General features: G+C 39.7%; 1 protein-coding gene across 1 annotated transcript in view; it reads right to left on the reverse strand.

The window, feature by feature from the left end:
* The window catches only part of LOC107655065 (extracellular sulfatase Sulf-2-like), a 34,890-nt gene that overhangs the window by 4,010 nt on the left and 9,497 nt on the right, over positions 1-21,383 (reverse strand). Inside the window, exons 3-12 of the mRNA XM_016442463.1 lie at positions 6,237-6,476; positions 5,597-5,836; positions 4,560-4,711; positions 3,928-4,097; positions 2,748-2,898; positions 2,048-2,223; positions 1,833-1,961; positions 1,279-1,344; positions 911-1,034; positions 611-809 (exon numbers count right to left, since the gene is read on the reverse strand). Coding sequence (XP_016297949.1) covers positions 611-809; positions 911-1,034; positions 1,279-1,344; positions 1,833-1,961; positions 2,048-2,223; positions 2,748-2,898; positions 3,928-4,097; positions 4,560-4,711; positions 5,597-5,836; positions 6,237-6,417 — 1,588 coding nt within the window. The 5' untranslated portion in view covers positions 6,418-6,476. The remainder of the gene's footprint in view (positions 1-610; positions 810-910; positions 1,035-1,278; positions 1,345-1,832; positions 1,962-2,047; positions 2,224-2,747; positions 2,899-3,927; positions 4,098-4,559; positions 4,712-5,596; positions 5,837-6,236; positions 6,477-21,383) is intronic.

Below are 21,383 nucleotides of genomic sequence, written 5' to 3' on the forward strand. Positions count from 1 at the left end.
TATATATACAGGTATATAGTGGTATAGTCCTCATGATCCTTCAGAAATCATTCTAATCATTCAGAAATATGCTGATTTAATGCTCAAGATATATTTCTTATTATCAATGTTGAAAACAATTATGCTGCTTAATATTTTTGTGGAAACTGATATATCTTTTGTAAAATTATAAATGTCACTTTTGATCAGTTTAATGCATCCTTGCGGAAAAGTATTGTATTATAAAAGTATTCATTTCTTTCTTCACACACACAAACAAAATCGTACTGGTGCCAAACTCTTAAAAGCAAGAAATTAACCCATTAACAATAGCTTTCAAATCAATTACTCCCAGGGGTTCCTGCACCACACTAGCAATTGTCACTGTGATAAATGGAAATAACAGATACCAAACAGATATATTTCTTTAGGTATTATAAGCCACCTTTGAACTAACCATTTTACATTTTGACTTAACTATGTTGATTCACTTATATCCATCCACCAAAAAATAAAATAATAATAGGTCTTTTCTGAAAACAGAAAAACAGCCTTCTTGCGATTTAACCACTAACGGCGCAAGAACACTATGACACTCTCAGGACCAAATGTGTGAAACTATATGACTCACTCTTTTTAGTGAGTGCCTTCTTCCTCTTGACAGGTACGGTGGGCTCACAATCACAGTGGTACGATGCGAAAAGCGCTCCATTGATCTGTCCCCTGTTGGCAGCCATCAGACCCAAAGCACGAGGTGCATAGATACCCGCCATCCCTTTACACTTATACAGCCTCGGCATGCCAGTGGGATCCTCAATACACTGCCACTTCTGCACAGAGAAGGAGCGGTTAGTTAGAAAGCACTAAACAGCAGGGAAATCACTGGAAATAATCAAGGGAATATGTAGTGTAATTGAAAGTGAATATTTACCTGGCCTGGTTGCTCACAGGGCGTCTGGTATTCAGCTCTTTGACACAGGTCTCTGACCCGCTGATACTTTGGCAGCGAATTCTGTTCCACCTCTTTGCCATCTGCTAGCTTATGCAGAGGCTTGCTGTAGATCAGAAAGAAATCACATCAGGTTGCCACCCAAAAACAGCAAAGAATTAGATACAGCCCCTATTTGAAACACGCAGATGTGTCCGATGTCAGTGTGCCATCTGGTGCCTCTCTAATGGAGCCATGTCTAATCAATTTCTGGGGTTAAAAATCTTTTTCGGAGCGATAGTGTAAGAGTTTGTGATACGGCGATCAATTAAAAATGCATGGGTTCATCTGGCCTGATCAAATGTACTCACCCCCTCTCCAACAGGAATGAATCCCGCCACACTTTCTCCTTCTTGTAGGAATGAAACCTGGTAAAACTGAAAGAATATGAAGACAAAAGTCTGGGTTTTTGAATGACGAGAATTAAATGTTTATGTTGGTGTAGTTTAAGGCACTTTAATTTATATAGTGCTTTACACAGTACAGACTGTTTTAAAGCTACTTCACAGTAATAAACAGGAAAATAACAATTAATTTCTTTAAATATGAAACCAATTCAAATTCTGCTGTAAAGCAGCTCTAAAAAGACAATAGTGTCATTCAGCTCAAGTCAGTTCAGCGCTGATTCAGTTCAGTTCAATCACTGTGTAAAGTTCATAAATTATAAAAAGTTCAGTTAAAAACTGCTCTACAGAAGGCCAACAGTGCTGTTTTTCAGCTAAAGTCAGTTCAAAGTCAATTCAATTCCGTTCCGTTAAATACATGATGATGTTGCAAAATTCATCAATTATGGAAATTCAATTCAGCTAAAAACCAGCTCTACAGAAGACAAGACTGTCATCATCCAGCACAATTCAGTGATTACCTGTTGACTGGTCTTTCTTTTTCTAACAGCTTGAGGATGGACTTGCCATCCATGTCCAAGGGAATATCCACTCCGGCCATGTCCAGTAAGGTAGGGGCAAGGTCGATGTTCAGGACCATGTGAGGATTACTGCAGGAGATCACAAACATGGAATCAACAATGTGTTATTTTTAGCATTTCACTGTGAAGTTGTGAGCTTAACATCTTTGACTCACATGGCACCTGCATCCACATTAGGTCCTCTCAGGTAGAAGGGGATTCGAATGTCAAATTCATATGGCATTGATTTGCCCTTGACCAATCCAAACTGACCAATGTGATAGCCATGATCAGACATGTAAATGATGTAGGTGTTATCCAGCTCCCCAGTTTCCACCAACATATTGTAAACCTGTGGGGGAAAAAAACAGGAAACAGCATTTTACAATATCTAGGTTAGTTGTTTACATTTCTATTTTTTCTACATTACCACCTCAGGTGTGCATTTTCTAATAATTATATGGCCCGTCGTCAATTATTCTTTACATAACTTACACTACAATTCCAGTTTTGGTTGGTAAGATTTTTTGAATGTTTTTTTTTAAATAAGTGTCTTATGCATTTAATTGATTTTATATATATATATATATATATATATATATAGTAATATTACTATAATGTAAAATAGCTGTTTTCTGTATTAATATATTTTAAAGCAGTAAACTAGTGTAATGATATAAACTGCAGAAACTGCAGACACTGAAAAATTTGCACTACTATTGGACACTCTTAGAATGCCACACTGCCAGTGAAATACAAGCAACTTAGCTATTTGGGGTGAAGTCGTGGCCTAATGGTTAGAGAGTCGGACTCATAACCCAATCACTTCACTTTATTTTTTGTATATGTGCTATATTGTTAAAATTAGCATGTGACCTTCTCGACGCTGTCATCCACCGAAAGCAGGGTCTGCAGCCTCCTTCTCTGCAACATATTGGTGAACTGCATGTGCACAGGCTTCATGGGTCCTGTGTACCGCAGGATCCAGTGCTTGTCTGGGTTTGGGGCATGGTTGTAGCTTGGGGTTCTGTGTGGGACATTTTCAGAATTGTTAAATCCTGCGACACTGAAAGATTTTACAAATTTTTTAAATACACTTTACAGTCCATAAATAAAACTTAACATTGTTGCCAAGTGAATTTAGAGTCACAGTCCTAATTTTTGTGCATATCTTGAGGGTACAAACGTCTGTGAATGGCGAAGCTTTGTGTGTAATGCGTTGTGTGCTGCTTCATGGTGCTAAACCTGCTGAATAATATTGCTGAGGAATTTCATGGTGTTGCGGATTGAAAATGTCATTGTTGCAAAATTGTGCATTGTGCTGAATTCTGAAGTCCTGTTTCATATTTTAATAAGCCAAGGCATTGTCATCTTTTGGTTTGTGAATATTGGATTTGCATAAAATGGCATGCACATACCAGCTGCAGCTTTAAGAATGAGCAACTAAAAATGATAATTAAAAAACAATAAAATAACAGTGAACTTGTAATAGGGCTTGTGTTTCGATAAAGTCGTATGCTAATTTAGAATTTTTATGAAATATAAAAGTTGCAGAGTAATCAAAAGCAAACCACAAAGCAAACAAAAATAACAGTACATACACCAGCCATGGGGTTTATACCTCTAATGGGACCTTAGAATGAACACTTATGCAACAAATAAATCATGATATTATAATAATAGCACTGTATATCTCTCTTGAGCCTACTATGTAAACTCATTTGCCGGAGGTGCTATGGAAACAATTACGGTACACAGAATACATAATCAAACCTCTGTTCCTGCAATAAACCAAGAGCAGATAAGTCATAAGAGTTGGTTCATTAAAAGTAGCTAGTGTTCAAATGAGAATAGTGGCTACAGTACTATGCAGTGAGCATTATTTATTAGGCGGTCGTATCTCAAACGGCATGAGAACATTTGATAAAGTGCTGAAGACTGAAAAATGTATACTGAATGAGATTTATGAGACCACATAAAGCTGTTCATGCAGACTGAGAATTCTCTTAGTGTGTGTGTAAGAGAAAGAAAGATGAAGAGAAACAGAGAGTCTTACATGTGTTGAGATGCATTGGGGAAGGCGCTGCTGTACTGAGGTGCTGCATCCTCCGGCCCATGAGGGGCAGCGTGGCTCAGGACCATCATCACAGGCCTGTGTGGGTACATTCTCTTTGACATACGATAGTAGTTGATGCTGTCGTTTGTGATTACATCAGTGAGATAATCCTGTAAAAGAAACATCATTAGTCTCTTTTGCATACCAAGGCTGCATTTATTTGATCAAAAATACAATAAAACAGGAATATTGTGAACAATTATTGCAATTGAAAATGTAATTTTTGTATTTTTATACATTTTAAGATATAATTTATTCCTGTGATGGCAATGCTGATTTTTCAGCAGCCATTACTCCAGTCTTCAGCATAACATGATCCTTCAGAAATCATTCTAATATGATGATTTGGTGCTCAAGAAACATTTATTATCATTATAAATGTTGAAAACAGTATTATTTTGTGGACAATTGATATGCTCGACATTTGATATGGTACTAATACATTGTGCAACCCTTAATATGTTGGGTAAATATTGTGAATGAGCAGAACAGATCTGACTACTGTAGGAAATATATATTAGTTTCATCACACAATGTTCAGTCATGCTCTTTGAAAAGATACAGCAGACAACCTTTGGATACTCTGTGCCATGCTTTTCTCGGATACCGTTCCGGCACAGTGTGTAGTTGTAGAAGCGGGAGTTCTTCACCAGTGCTACCCATTCTCTCCAACCAGGAGGCACGTAAGAGCCATTGTACTCGTTCAGGTACTTGCCAAAGAAGGCTGTTACACAAAGTGATTATTTTGAGATCAGAAAATGTCAGAAGCACAAATGTCAGACAGGAACAGTTCACCCCCAAATTAAAAGTGGCTGAAAAATGACTCATTCATAAGAACAGATTTGGAGAAATTTAGCATTGCATTACTTGCTCACCAATGAGTGAATGGGTGCCATCAGAATGAGAGTCCAAACAGCTGTTAAAAACTCTACGAGTAATCCACTCGACACCAATTCCTCAATTAATAGCTTATGAAGTGAAAAGCTACATGTTTGTAATAAACAAATCTATCATTAAGACATTTTTAACTTCAAACTGTTGCTTCTGGCTAAAATATGAGTTCGTTATCCAAAATACAGCTTTCTCCAGTGAAAAGGTCAGTTTGTCTGAATCAGGAGAGAAATATTCACCAATTAAGCAATGTTTACAAGCGAAAACAGTGCAAAACAGTTCTAAGCAAATAGGTATTTTTCATTGTAGAAGGCGTTATGAATTAGGTATTTTGGCCAGAAGCAACTGTTTAAATTTAAAATGCCATAATGATGGATTTATTTCTTATAAACACACAGCTTTTTGTTTGACAAGACATTAAATGATGGACTGGAGTTATGTGGATTAATTTTGTACTATTAAAATATTTTTAATCAGCTGTTTGGACTCTTATTCTGACGGCACCTATTCACTGCAGAGGATTCATTGCTGAGTAAGTGATGTAATGATACATTACTCCACATCTGTTCTGATGAAGAAAACTCATCTGCATCTTGGATTGCCAAAGAGTCAGTAAAATTCCAGCAAATTTAATTTTTGGATTAACAAATGCTTTAACCGAAAGAGTTTGTGAATGTAGTTCAGTGTTGAAAAAAATAAATACGTGCTGCCTACTAACCCGTCCTGTAGCCTGAATTGTTGAGGTGAACAGCAAAAGTGTGAGGTTCATGGTGGGCCTGCCAGGACGGTGATGAGCAGTTCTCATTGTTGGTGTAGGTATGGTGGTTGTGCACATATTTCCCAGTCAGGATGGATGATCGAGAAGGGCAGCACATCGGAGTGGTGGCAAATGCATTGGAGAAGTGAGTGCCTCCCTGCATCATTATGCGCTTTGTTTTGTTCATGGACTGCATTGAGCCTTTGGGGGAAAACGGGGAATATATGTAGATTCGAAAAAAGAGGGAGACAGAGATCCAGATTGTTTTATGTAACAGATGCTTGACCATAAATTTCCTCCCTAAAAGGGTTAGAATGAAAAGCCTGAACAAAGACCAGCAGCAAGGCCATTATGTTGCCACTTCAGTGATTAAAGTGCCAAAAAACGAGTAGAAAAACAGCATGTTTGGCACAGTGGACCTCAGCAGTTGGCCGAAGCTACTGGACTGAGTGTGTAAGATGCCCTTATGCTAAGAAAAGAATAAAATGATATGATAATGAATTGTGAATATTAACTCATACATGATGTCGCAATATGCACATACTCACAATCAAACACAAAAACACACCCACATACAGAGAAATGCAGATGGGCAACGCACCGAGTTCAATGTCCTGGTCATCAGTAAGAATGAGAATGATGTTTGGACGAACGTTTCGGCGATCCCTCTGAAGACGAGACCGCAGTCTCTGGCCAGAGAGGTACATGGTTCCATCCAAGGGGCAGAGGAACGTCAGGATGAAGACAAGGAGAAGGGTGGCCGGTCTCCACCCAACTGCCATGACTTTAACCTGTCTTCCACCTCCCACTCTTGTTAGAAAGATCCCAGTTTCTTCTCAACCTGGAGAACAAAACGAGACTAAGTGGAATTTTTACAGGGACCACCCTAAATGGAATGGAAGTTCCCTTTCATGGGAACTTCGAACTGCGTCCTCTAGGGGTCGCTATGGGGAACGCCTCGTCGTGACCCGTGTCTGAAGCATACATTGAAAAAACTCCAACTCATTGGCCGGCGACAGCCATGACATCACTACCGGTGCGACTATAGTATAAATAGGCGCCGGGAGCACACATCATTCACTTCTTCGTCTGAAGCTTGCGTCCGCAGCATGGCAAGAAACCTAGAGGACGCAGTGTCTCGTTCCCTACTCAGGGAACCATGATTACACAAGTAACCTGAGACGTTCCCTTTCATGGGAACTTCGAACTGCGTCCTCTAGGGGTCGCTATGGGGAACGCCTCGTCGTGACCCGTGTCTGAAGCATACATTGAAAAAACTCCAACTCATTGGCCGGCGACAGCCATGACATCACTACCGGTGCGACTATAGTATAAATAGGCGCCGGGAGCACACATCATTCACTTCTTCGTCTGAAGCTTGCGTCCGCAGCATGGCAAGAAACCTAGAGGACGCAGTGTCTCGTTCCCTACTCAGGGAACCATGATTACACAAGTAACCTGAGACGTTCCCTTTCATGGGAACTTCGAACTGCGTCCTCTAGGGGTCGCTATGGGGAACGCCTCGTCGTGACCCGTGTCTGAAGCATACATTGAAAAAACTCCAACTCATTGGCCGGCGACAGCCATGACATCACTACCGGTGCGACTATAGTATAAATAGGCGCCGGGAGCACACATCATTCACTTCTTCGTCTGAAGCTTGCGTCCGCAGCATGGCAAGAAACCTAGAGGACGCAGTGTCTCGTTCCCTACTCAGGGAACCATGATTACACAAGTAACCTGAGACGTTCCCTTTCATGGGAACTTCGAACTGCGTCCTCTAGGGGTCGCTATGGGGAACGCCTCGTCGTGACCCGTGTCTGAAGCATACATTGAAAAAACTCCAACTCATTGGCCGGCGACAGCCATGACATCACTACCGGTGCGACTATAGTATAAATAGGCGCCGGGAGCACACATCATTCACTTCTTCGTCTGAAGCTTGCGTCCGCAGCATGGCAAGAAACCTAGAGGACGCAGTGTCTCGTTCCCTACTCAGGGAACCATGATTACACAAGTAACCTGAGACGTTCCCTTTCATGGGAACTTCGAACTGCGTCCTCTAGGGGTCGCTATGGGGAACGCCTCGTCGTGACCCGTGTCTGAAGCATACATTGAAAAAACTCCAACTCATTGGCCGGCGACAGCCATGACATCACTACCGGTGCGACTATAGTATAAATAGGCGCCGGGAGCACACATCATTCACTTCTTCGTCTGAAGCTTGCGTCCGCAGCATGGCAAGAAACCTAGAGGACGCAGTGTCTCGTTCCCTACTCAGGGAACCATGATTACACAAGTAACCTGAGACGTTCCCTTTCATGGGAACTTCGAACTGCGTCCTCTAGGGGTCGCTATGGGGAACGCCTCGTCGTGACCCGTGTCTGAAGCATACATTGAAAAAACTCCAACTCATTGGCCGGCGACAGCCATGACATCACTACCGGTGCGACTATAGTATAAATAGGCGCCGGGAGCACACATCATTCACTTCTTCGTCTGAAGCTTGCGTCCGCAGCATGGCAAGAAACCTAGAGGACGCAGTGTCTCGTTCCCTACTCAGGGAACCATGATTACACAAGTAACCTGAGACGTTCCCTTTCATGGGAACTTCGAACTGCGTCCTCTAGGGGTCGCTATGGGGAACGCCTCGTCGTGACCCGTGTCTGAAGCATACATTGAAAAAACTCCAACTCATTGGCCGGCGACAGCCATGACATCACTACCGGTGCGACTATAGTATAAATAGGCGCCGGGAGCACACATCATTCACTTCTTCGTCTGAAGCTTGCGTCCGCAGCATGGCAAGAAACCTAGAGGACGCAGTGTCTCGTTCCCTACTCAGGGAACCATGATTACACAAGTAACCTGAGACGTTCCCTTTCATGGGAACTTCGAACTGCGTCCTCTAGGGGTCGCTATGGGGAACGCCTCGTCGTGACCCGTGTCTGAAGCATACATTGAAAAAACTCCAACTCATTGGCCGGCGACAGCCATGACATCACTACCGGTGCGACTATAGTATAAATAGGCGCCGGGAGCACACATCATTCACTTCTTCGTCTGAAGCTTGCGTCCGCAGCATGGCAAGAAACCTAGAGGACGCAGTGTCTCGTTCCCTACTCAGGGAACCATGATTACACAAGTAACCTGAGACGTTCCCTTTCATGGGAACTTCGAACTGCGTCCTCTAGGGGTCGCTATGGGGAACGCCTCGTCGTGACCCGTGTCTGAAGCATACATTGAAAAAACTCCAACTCATTGGCCGGCGACAGCCATGACATCACTACCGGTGCGACTATAGTATAAATAGGCGCCGGGAGCACACATCATTCACTTCTTCGTCTGAAGCTTGCGTCCGCAGCATGGCAAGAAACCTAGAGGACGCAGTGTCTCGTTCCCTACTCAGGGAACCATGATTACACAAGTAACCTGAGACGTTCCCTTTCATGGGAACTTCGAACTGCGTCCTCTAGGGGTCGCTATGGGGAACGCCTCGTCGTGACCCGTGTCTGAAGCATACATTGAAAAAACTCCAACTCATTGGCCGGCGACAGCCATGACATCACTACCGGTGCGACTATAGTATAAATAGGCGCCGGGAGCACACATCATTCACTTCTTCGTCTGAAGCTTGCGTCCGCAGCATGGCAAGAAACCTAGAGGACGCAGTGTCTCGTTCCCTACTCAGGGAACCATGATTACACAAGTAACCTGAGACGTTCCCTTTCATGGGAACTTCGAACTGCGTCCTCTAGGGGTCGCTATGGGGAACGCCTCGTCGTGACCCGTGTCTGAAGCATACATTGAAAAAACTCCAACTCATTGGCCGGCGACAGCCATGACATCACTACCGGTGCGACTATAGTATAAATAGGCGCCGGGAGCACACATCATTCACTTCTTCGTCTGAAGCTTGCGTCCGCAGCATGGCAAGAAACCTAGAGGACGCAGTGTCTCGTTCCCTACTCAGGGAACCATGATTACACAAGTAACCTGAGACGTTCCCTTTCATGGGAACTTCGAACTGCGTCCTCTAGGGGTCGCTATGGGGAACGCCTCGTCGTGACCCGTGTCTGAAGCATACATTGAAAAAACTCCAACTCATTGGCCGGCGACAGCCATGACATCACTACCGGTGCGACTATAGTATAAATAGGCGCCGGGAGCACACATCATTCACTTCTTCGTCTGAAGCTTGCGTCCGCAGCATGGCAAGAAACCTAGAGGACGCAGTGTCTCGTTCCCTACTCAGGGAACCATGATTACACAAGTAACCTGAGACGTTCCCTTTCATGGGAACTTCGAACTGCGTCCTCTAGGGGTCGCTATGGGGAACGCCTCGTCGTGACCCGTGTCTGAAGCATACATTGAAAAAACTCCAACTCATTGGCCGGCGACAGCCATGACATCACTACCGGTGCGACTATAGTATAAATAGGCGCCGGGAGCACACATCATTCACTTCTTCGTCTGAAGCTTGCGTCCGCAGCATGGCAAGAAACCTAGAGGACGCAGTGTCTCGTTCCCTACTCAGGGAACCATGATTACACAAGTAACCTGAGACGTTTTTCATATATTTTAGGTTTCTGATATCACAAACAAGGTCTTCAGATTTCAGAACCAGCTTGGTTTCACAATATATGGTCTATTTGACTTGGAGAGGAAATTTTATCTTTTCATAGTACAGTACACTCTTTTATAAATAAACACATCAAAAGTGACAGTAAAGACATTTGTAATATTACAAAAGATTTCTATTTCAGTTAAATGCAGTTATTTTGAACTTTCTATTAATAAAAGAAAAAAAACAGATATGTAGCATTAACTCAAATTGGCGTTTACTGACAGTGGCACTTACACATACACTCCTTCTCAAATGACCCTCCACTTCTACTCCTTTGGGGTTTTGGTCACCACTGGCAGAGTAACTGAGGAGCTTGTCCATATAAATGATCTTATTTATGACGCTTGGCATTAATTAATCATTAATGATGCATAGAGACCGACTCATTCCCGAAGTGTAACGATCGGCTCGGTTGAACACATGGCAGCTGGTGTGGATGCTAATGACAGCGGGCTACAGGCCAAAATGAGGGTGAATGATACGGGCCAAAGGTTAGAAGAGGAAAGGGTCATTATTAGAGAAGACAGTTGGGTGTTAATGGATTGGAAAAGGGAGGGTATGTGATGTCTGATACAAATTAGTTATGGAAATGTGTAGATGCATGTTTAGACTGACCTCATAGCCAGAGCCGGGGCGGGTTTTAATGCGGTAGAGGGGACTATCTGAAGAATGTGCATTTGGTTTTGATTCAGGATTTTACAAAGAAAAATAAGCCAGAAATTAATAATATGCACGATTATTAACATGAATGAGAAAAGTGACAATTGTTAAAAATGTTATTTACCTGGGAATAAACCCTTGGCTAAATACATGAAATTACAATAAATCTTGACATTTAAAAAGTTTTCAAATGACAGAATAATTGTCATTAATAATACATTTTGGGTTCATCACACAGCCTTTGACGTTACATATAAATAATATAGAATGCATTCTATTGCATTTTGAAAGTTAATACTTTGATATCCTAACCATAATTATGTTTAATTGCATTTTATTATGTAAATTGTGAACTGTTTTCTCATAAATATCCATCAGAACAAACCAACTGAAAACCACTGATTTATTGTGTAATCACTAAATTTGGCAAATTAAAGGTCAAAGTGCCATTGTTTGGGATTCCCTGACGCCAAAGAGAGACATTTTCCTCTGTGAAAGCAGCACTACACATATAACAAGATGTTAATAGCAGTCAAATCATTACAAGCACTACACTCTAACACACCAGAATTACTGGATAAATCCCACAGCAGTTGTTCTTTGTCCTCTGAGGAGGTCAAACAAAAAAGTCTGATAACTGATAATCAAATACAATACGAGGATTTTGTAGCTTCTTTACACAGCATTAACCTAACACACCACCAACTGTGATGGGTTACATTCAGAAGGAAACATGAGCTAAGATAGGAATTACTGTTTGTTTGAGACCACAGGAAAGCCATCTCCCACAGCGACAACCCATGAAACACAAATCCACATGGAAGTATCCCTCTCATGAAGCTCCATGCTAGCTTATTTTCTTAAAGCTCAGAACACACAGGCTGCAACAGACTCTGGCGATTTCCAGAGGTTAAAATTCATCCCATCCTCCTCAGTCTCATAATCTTACCTCAGAGCAGTCAAGGCCAGGCGTGCTGTAGATCCAGGCACCCTGCGGTCTTCAGGGCAGAGGTGATCGCACAAAGTTCACCTTCCAAACTAACAGCCAAAACTTTCTGCAAGAGTTGCCTTGAGGGTCTCCCACTGCTCATCCCTGGAGCTTCTCATCTAAAAAATTATCCAAGGGTATTTTTAATCTTATCATACATCTTGACAGCCTTCTGTCCTGCATCTATGCTTTTCTCATCACTCTTTCTCTTTCCATTTCTCCCACCATCTCCTCTCATACCCTCACAAACACTCACACAGCTGCATTCAGTCCATGTTAATTCCTGTTCTCTCCTCCGTCATTGTTCTCTCTCAGGGGAATGGATGAGGTCTGACCTTGGGGGTCTCCTGTTTTAAATTCTCTTGGCTGCTCTGTTCACCCCGGGCCCCCTCCTCTCCTGCTTCTCCCTCTCCAGGACTCATTGCTGGCAATTGATAAAAACAACAGCTTGAGAAAAGAGTTAAATCTTAAATAGCTCTAGCTGGACAAACAGGAGATGTTTTTGTCCTTAAAAGGAACGCTAACATTGTTAATTGCAACATACCGATTGCTACAGATTCTTTAAACACTTGCATGGTGATGGGAGAGATACGTTTCAAGCAATCTAGTGGGATTTTACAGGCTCTTCATTAATGCCGCACCAGTGAGAATAATTTATGACAAGGGGCTTGAGGTAAAATGGTGCCAGTATCAGATGTTCTGTATCTGATCTACCATTCTGTATGCCAGCCTGTCCTTTAGCGCAAAGCTCCTGTTATTGCTGCTGTCAGCGTTTTGATCAGCTTGCATGGTAAGTCAGGATGACATGATATGGTGTTGCAAACCTAGGGGTATAATGAATGCCACAATAAAAAAAAAAAAAAAAAAAAAATCTGGACCTCAGAAAACCAATTTTAAACTTCATATCAAATTTCACTCAAAAGTAGGGGGAAAATGCAATAACATTTCTCAATTTTGAGCTAGTTATGAAATGTAGAGTACATTTTTTTTAATTATTATTCAAAAATATTGCCTTAAAAATGTTCCACAGAGGATAGAATATACAAAATATATAAAATACAGCAAAATATAGCTAAAACATATTTAGCAAAAATATCCAAATATCCCTATACACAAGTTTTAATTAAATTTTGTCTTACCCCATTGGCAAATGTTTATTATTACCTTTTTTATTTTTTAAGCATAAACCTAGCAAAAGTGTATAAGGTTTATAATTAAAACAAGTAAAACTATTTTAAATGGCATAAAAATATATTTTTACTGGTAATAAAAATAAAGATTCATATTATAGATATACATTTATAATTTGTTTTTCTTTTAAATTGCTAATTAATTGATTGCAATTGTCTACAAGACATTTTTTATTTAATTTGATATGCCATTTTGTGTGTGTGTAAGCTAACTCTTACAAGCAGGTTGATTTCAATAACAAACATCAAACAAAATCAGACCAAAGAAAAGTAACTCTGTAGGAATGCAGGCACTACTGACAGACTCATTGACAAACGTAATAGTGATGTTTACGGAAGGTCAAACATGGCAGAACAACTGAAACCAAAAAGAGCCATTGGACACAGGTGAAACAGGGCGCACTTGACCTGACTTTCATGCCCTGGGCCTCTCAAGTACCGCCATCCGTCTACTTCCTGCCCTCATAACTATGCTGGCATGGCTTGGGGAATGTGCATCCACCCTCCAATTCAGTATGCAAACTTTCCAAAGTCTCCTTGAATTTGCCAACAGCAGTTGGCATTCAGATGCAAATGGTCTGACAAGCCTCTTTCATGGAGAAAACCTTTATCTGCCAGCTAGTTTAAAGTGAGGTGGGGGGATATGTGGATTCTCCAGTTGAATACTGTACATCAGACCCTTTTGTGGTAGACTGTGGCCAAACAGACTTTCGTCGGATTTGGTCAACATCAGTATCCATCATTCCTTACTTGTTTGGAGTGGAACATATAGGCCATGGCACCTACAACAATTGATTCGTGAGTTTTAATAATGGCGTGAGCAGTTGCAGAGGGGCATTTTCCTACGGCAAATATTGAACACACAATTATCACGAGCAAATGGTGGTTTCTGCCTTGATCTGCAATATGATAAACAGCCGAAAAGCTGCATGTCAGCACTGTGTGAACACAAAGGGCTTCTAAATCATACATCTAAACTAATTAGACTGGTCAGAGTCAACACCTTAAGTCCCGTAATCGTCATTGACATGTAACCCTCTGAGACACATCACACGACTATGCTGACAAGAGCAAATGAGAGAGCAACTCAACTCAAGTGAGAAAAAATAAAGCATTGCTTTACATGTTACTGACGGAGGATGGCTAAAGTACCTATTTTCTCTAGTACTTCAGGTTTAAGTTAAGCGCAATCAGCAACACTGTGGCATAATGTGGATTACCAAATAATATTAACAAAAAGTGCTTATTACATTTTCTGCCCCATTCACTTCCATTTTAAAGAAAAGAAAAGAAAACAAGGAGCGAGTTGGAATTATTTTTGGTGGTAATCAACTTTATGCCAAAAAATGTTGTCATTCGTATTTGAATACAGAATATTAATTTAATAGTTCTGTATAAGCACATAGAAGTTTTAAAAATGTATCACTTTAATCCAGCTTCTTCAACTTAGTTGAGCTTCTTCGAACTGATATCCGAGTGAGTTTATGATGAGCCTTTTCTGTTTCAGCTTCAAACAACACCAAAGAAAGGTCAGAATAACCCTTAATGATCATAATCATCTGCTTGTTATCGTAGCAATCATCTAATTTTGGTGCTTCCTCTAAAGACAAATGACACTACAGACACAATTTTCAGAACAAAGAACAAAGGGAGGAAAAAGAAGCAAGACATCAAATACATTAAAGAATTATTTTTAGCTGAATTTAAATAAATGTGGTTTGAAATGTGTGCACTGTTGCTATTAAGAGGCTAAAAATCACAAACAACCTGACAGGAACCCCTATGTACTAATAATTGTTGTTGCCCTTACTAATTGCAGTGTCTAACCGGCGACTGATTAACAAATGATATGGGTGGTACTCCTGCCATCAGGAGCAAAGGAATCCAGTTCCCGTCCTTCGTATCTGTCGGCAACCATATGGCATGCACAAGGCAAGCGTGGTGGTCCTGAGCCCTGTGGCCAGTGGGGGATATTTGTGGGGGTCACCCTGGTGACTTTACCGCCCTCCGTCTGTCCTGTGACAGAAGGACAGAGGGGCCGCATACAGTGGGGTCCAAAAGTCTGTGATCGAAGATGGAAATCTGGGATTCAAAATCCAATTCAGGCCTAAAAATATAGGGAATGTTTCTTAAAAAAAAGTAACTTTGGAGTTCATGGAGCTTGAACTAAAGTAAGAGGGGGACAAACCCACCAAAGAAAAAAAACTTGTTAGGACAATATTGGATTAAACCAGCAAATGCAAAAGAGAATTATGTTCACTATAGTTGACTCAGAATTTTTTGGCCCAACTGTACAAACTATCAGCAGTGCTGTGATTGAGCCCCTAAGGGTTTCATGTGGACCCTGTATATCTGGTTCTTAACAAGCAACTAGAAGAGAAAATAGTTTCTGGTAAATGTTTCAACCACAACAAAGTGTTTTTCCACTGCTAACCACCAGGAATTTTTACCTCGGTCCTTAAGGGAAACCAAGAGCAGGACCATGCTGCTCATCAAAATATTCATCACATTAAAACCACAAGTGCTATGAATATATCCATAATAAAACCCGGAATAGCATATCCAAGGACAATACATTTATTTGTATGTTTTTATCTATGAAACATCTATTTGAGTCTGTAGTGAAAGATTTGTTTGTTTGTGTCCAATGATTAGTATCAGTTTTCCATACAATCTGCTTTCTGCCACGCTACAGGATGCCAGTTCACGTCATTCATTCTCTTTTAATTACTTGCAATTTTTCTTGTCTCCTCTAAATGACTTGGGGGAGAGGGGAAGGGTAATGGCCCTGACTTAATGATGATTACAGACAATATTGGTTTCTTATTTCAGTAAACTGGCTCAGTGGTAAATACAAAGAAACACATAAATCTTTATGGTCACTCAGTGAGCGACTCAAGCAGAAATAACAAGCATAGCAATAAATAACAATATTTAATTAACTAAAATTAAAATAGTTATAATACTAGAGAACAAAGTCCAACAAGAGAAAAATCTAATCAAATCAAATAAATCTCAAATAAAAAATAGCAGAAAAATTTGATGACAATGTCATTTTTAAAAAAACATTTTGTATGAGTATATTGCACTTTTTTGGTATTTGAATAAAAGTATTTTGTTTTAAAAAAAGGAACTTTTGCATATCTCTAAGCAACAAAAAGTAGTGGTGTTTCTGTATTAGTAAGTCTTTTTAAATGATTTGGTTGACTGGAAGATTGAATGACTCACTCATAAAGATGGTCACTTTTTTAGTTCCTAGCTAAAAAAAAAAGGTTTTTAGCTAATTTAGTTCCTGTATGAATCAGCATTTTGAACAAACCGGTTGCATGAAAGATTCACTTTTCACCACAATGTAATATAAAGAAATTAAACTATGCAAATAAAATACAATCTACTTTTTAAAAGAAAAACTAAAAAAATTGATTTTTTTAGAATTAAAATTAACTAAAATTAAATTGGAATTGTAAATCAAAATAAATAATGAAATAAAACAAAAAACAAAAAATAGGTCTATTTTCAAAACCATAATAACCCCAATTGCCACTATTCACTAACCCTATCTTCCACCTACAAAGGAGCACTTTTTTTCACAGCAGAAAGTGTAATTATCACATCCAACGTCTCTAACCCCTGTGGATTCCTGCACATGAACATTAGCAGTAATTCGAAAGGGCTTCCCACTGTCAGTGTGGCCACTGTTGGGATTTTCTAATCTTCATTTGAGATTGTCCCTGGGGATGTGCGACTGGTTGGTATTTTCCTTTTTCTGACTTTCTTCATCCTAATCCTCTCCTCTTTCTCCCGTCCTTCTCTTTGTGTTTAGATTAGCAGGCTTAGTGGTAGCCCCTCCAAAATCAATACATGTTACAGGCCTCATTGCCAAAAACACACAAGGGCTTTAAGAACAGCAGGGATGGATGGGAACTTAAAAAGAGGAATTAGACAAGGTCCGATGCCCAGCACACTGACCTGAGTCTTCATAAGAAATCTCAGCTATTCAGACATAAACTGCTTTGATTGTCTGAAAAGAAACAGCAAATTAAATATGAAACAGTTATGAAATATGGACCTTGAAATTTTCAAGTACTGTAGGTCATTAATAAGATAATTTTCCCAATAAGTAAAAGAACACCACATCAAAACAATGCTAAGAAGTGAACCTGCATAAAAGATACACAAAGTGGAATGAATTTGAACAATCTATAACTAACTGACTTCTTTAAAAAATCTCATTTTACTTGCACTGTGTCTGAAATTCTAAAAATTCAGATGGTGTGATAACAAAGGCCCACATTGTATGCTCTGTTTTGGGCACAACCGATGTCTCCATGGCATGCTTCCCATATCAGTGACTCTCACAGCTAAAGCATTATACATCTCTCTTTCTTTTTTCAGCATTTCTCTATTTTCATATTGGAAATAGTTTATTTAATATGCCATTGCAGCCTCTGATTAAGAAATTACTAAAGATGCATTCCTGGACAGTTCTTATCATTATCATTCGTTCCTGTCCTGCTGAATTTGGACCTAATAATGTGTAGTCCATATCGAAAGCAGTTTCTCACACTCACATAACCATAACAGAAATAAATTACCCACTGTCAGACCCAAGTGCCAAATTGATAAAACAGCTGGTGAAAATCATTATCTCATTTCCGTCACATTGTGTTTTGAATATCTTTAATCATATCACCAACGACTGGCACCCATAGATTTACTCAGAATCAAACCCTCCTGTCAATAATAGAATTCTATAAATGCCCTTCCTGCTTTGTGTAGGTTTCTTAAAAAAATGTGGTTAATTTGTAATGATTTCAGCTACCAATAAGACTATTCAGATTGATTTAACACATTTGACCATATTTAAATCAACAGATTTCCCCTCAGAATCACCACAAAACAAACAAACAATAAATAAATAAATAAATGTCACTTTGACTAAAGAATAAAGGCCAGCGGCTCCTTTAATTCCAGTAATTCCAACAGATCTCACTGGTAAGCCACACATCAGAGATGGGAATTAACAACAATATACAGGTAAAAGAATGTCAAGGTACAGTTAAGTCTCAGGTCACCTGCTGTCACAGCTGTTTAAATTATCTTCTTGATGTTACCAAGCTTTTGATCCTAAAACCCCCTCTAATGCTAATTCACAAGAATCAATGACAAGACATGCAGGCCAAAACTTAATAAACAGTATTCCAAACGTAGTAGTTGCTCAAACAATAGATCAACAGAGCATGGCATTAGCAACATCAAGTTCAATGGCCATTTTCACTGAAGGGATAAAATGTATACCTTAAAGGGATAGTTCACCCAAATATGAAATTCCTGTCATTAATTACTCACCCTCATGTCGTTCCAAACCCGTAAGACCTTTTTTCATCTTCAGAACACAAATTAAGATATTTTTGATGAAATCTGAGAGTTTTATTACCCTACATAGACAGCAACGCAACTGACACAAAAAGGTAGTAAGGACATTGTTAAAATAGTCCATGTGACATCAGTGGTTCAACCTTAATTTTCTGAAGCTACGAGAATACTTTTTGTGCACAAAGAAAACAAAAATAATGACTTCATTTAAGCAGCACCACACGCATGTGTCGTGGTACTCTCTTGAATGCGCGTCGAATGCTGACATGGAAAAAAATAAATTGTTGAATGAAGTCATTATTTTTGTTTTCTTTGCACACAAAAAGTATTCTCATAGCTTCATAAAATTATGTTGAACCACTGATGTCACGTGGACTATTTTAACAATGTCCTTACTACCTTTTTGAGCCTTGAACATGTCAGTTTCATTGCTGTCTATGCAGGGCCAGAGAGCTCTCGGATTTCATCAAAAATATCTTAATTTGTGTTCCCAAGAGTAACAAAGGTCTCAGGGGGTTGAACGAGTAACTAATGAAAGATTTTTCATTTTTGGGTGAACTATCCATTTAAATGCAATGTAAATTGCTTTAGATAAAAAAAAACATCTGCCAATGAATAAAAATGGAACCAGGTTGGGAAAATATGCAGTTTCCCAAGATAGTATTACACAGTTCCCACATACTGTATATACATTTAGCTAATACAGTACCTAATCATTACATGGTGGTATCTGGTTACAATAGCCACTTTTCCCCTCCATTTGATAACTGGTCACTAATGTGGCGTCACTAAAGCCCATTTCGTTAATGACGCTGTCATTGGGCCCAGTGTATGCGTCTTTTACCCTGTGGCGAGACTGGACCCTCTCAGCTGCCCCTTTGATGATCGTAATCTGTAATCCATAAAAAAGACTATTACCATTCCCACAATTTTCACTGCTTTTCCCCTCCATTTACTTCCCTGCTGATCACAATGGTCGTTACATTCACAAATAGACCAGCGCAGGTGGTCACCACTACTAATTGAGAGGTTCGGGTGGAATATGCTTCAGGGCGGAAAGGGCTACACAAAGCTAAAGGTACTTGATGAGAGACTGAATCTGACCCAACCTCTATAAAACAGACCGTAAATTGTGATAGTGAATGACTCTACAGACACGTAGTCATGGCTTCGACATTAGGGTCAGTGGACAGCAATAGGGGTCAGTTAATGACCCTGAATGCTCATGAACTGATGTTCTGTGGTCCCATTCCCAACATGGATGATGCCATAAATACAGCAGGATTAAGATAGAATAAATATAATAAACAAGATTGAATTTTAAAATCAAAGAAAGTTAAGAGGAATTATTCACTTACTATCAAACATCCCCTACGCTTCTAGTCCGTTGCTAATCTCTATCTAAACCTATTAAAGTAATTAGCAAAGCAGCGGGAGAGTTGTCCATTTTGATAACTCTCAAAGGAAGAGGGTAATTATCAGGGTTTGAGCGTTTTTGCCGGAGGAGAGAGAGAGACAGTTAGACTATTCCTCTGATGACAGCCAAAAAGTGCGGGAAGAAAAAGCGTGTATGATTTCCCACTGACCTGCCAGGCTAACCCACTCATACAAACAGGAGGTTATTCATTCATCCCCATACACACTGGGATGCATGTGGCGTACCTTTGTGTGCAGGATGTCTGTTGGCACAATCTACGTAGCTTCATTGGGGCGCCTTTTTTAAAAAGCAGGCACATCGCCCAGTGTTGACAAAGCTGGGTATCTCCTGCTGTCTGCTTGTTTCGTGTGCACCGAGTGGAAAGAATCAATTACCCAGCACACAGCTCACTGTTTTAATATCTGACTCCTAATTAGATTGCAGGGGGATCTCCCTGGTGTGCGTAGATCAGGGTTTTTAATATGTACACTACCATTCAGAAGTTTGGGTTCAGTAAGATTTTTGAAGAAATTAATACTTTTATTCAACAAGGATGCATTAAATTGATAAAAGTGACAGTAAAGACATTTACAAGGTTACAAAAGAAAAGATTTATATAATTCAAATAAATGCTGTTCTTTTGAACTTCCTATTAATCAAAGAATCCTGAAAAAAGGTTTCCACGAAAATAATAAGCAGCACAACTGTTTTTAACATTATGAAAGCATAAGATTTTTTCTTAAATCAGCATATCAGAATGAATTCTGAAGGATAATTTGACACTGATGAATGGAGTTATGGCTGCTAAACATTTTTTAAAATATGTTAAGTTTTAAAATATATTAAAATGGAAAATAATTTTACAATATTTAACAATATTACTGTTTTTACTCTATTTTTGCCCAAATAAATGCAGCCTTGGTGAACATAAAGGATTTCTTTCAAAAACATTACAAATCTTACCGACCTCAACCTTTTTTTTAACTTATAGATTTTTTTTATGCTGATTCCAATAGGGAAAAAAAATGCAATGAGATGCAAGCTCATCGCTTTTCAGGTTTACATTGTTATAATTTTTATTTATAATTTGCATACAATTATTTTGTATGCATTATAATATCACACAATATTATACATTAGTGTCATTTTTACAGATTTTTAATGGACTCCATTAAGAATAAATACACTACCATGAACCAAAAGAAATCCCCTTTAAAACTTTTAGTCAGCCACTACTTGTGCCCATTATGTAAACAGAAAGGTTTTACGGGGAGAGACTTAGGAAGACCAAAGGATTTTATGCAATAATGTGCAAGAATAAGAAACTTCAAAAGCTTGTTGGACATCTAAAAAAAACATACAAATATATATTTCAACATTTCCACTATGTCTTTGAAGAGTTTTTCACTTTCTTCCAGGTGGCAGAGGCTGTTTTATCTTGCTGCTCTGAAGGCAAATTCAAAAAAGAGCCTGAAAGGGGACGAGAGGTG

This window comes from Sinocyclocheilus anshuiensis, unplaced genomic scaffold (genome assembly GCF_001515605.1).
Source record: "Sinocyclocheilus anshuiensis isolate Anshui unplaced genomic scaffold, SAMN03320099.WGS_v1.1 scaffold1072, whole genome shotgun sequence".
NCBI lineage: Eukaryota > Metazoa > Chordata > Actinopteri > Cypriniformes > Cyprinidae > Sinocyclocheilus > Sinocyclocheilus anshuiensis.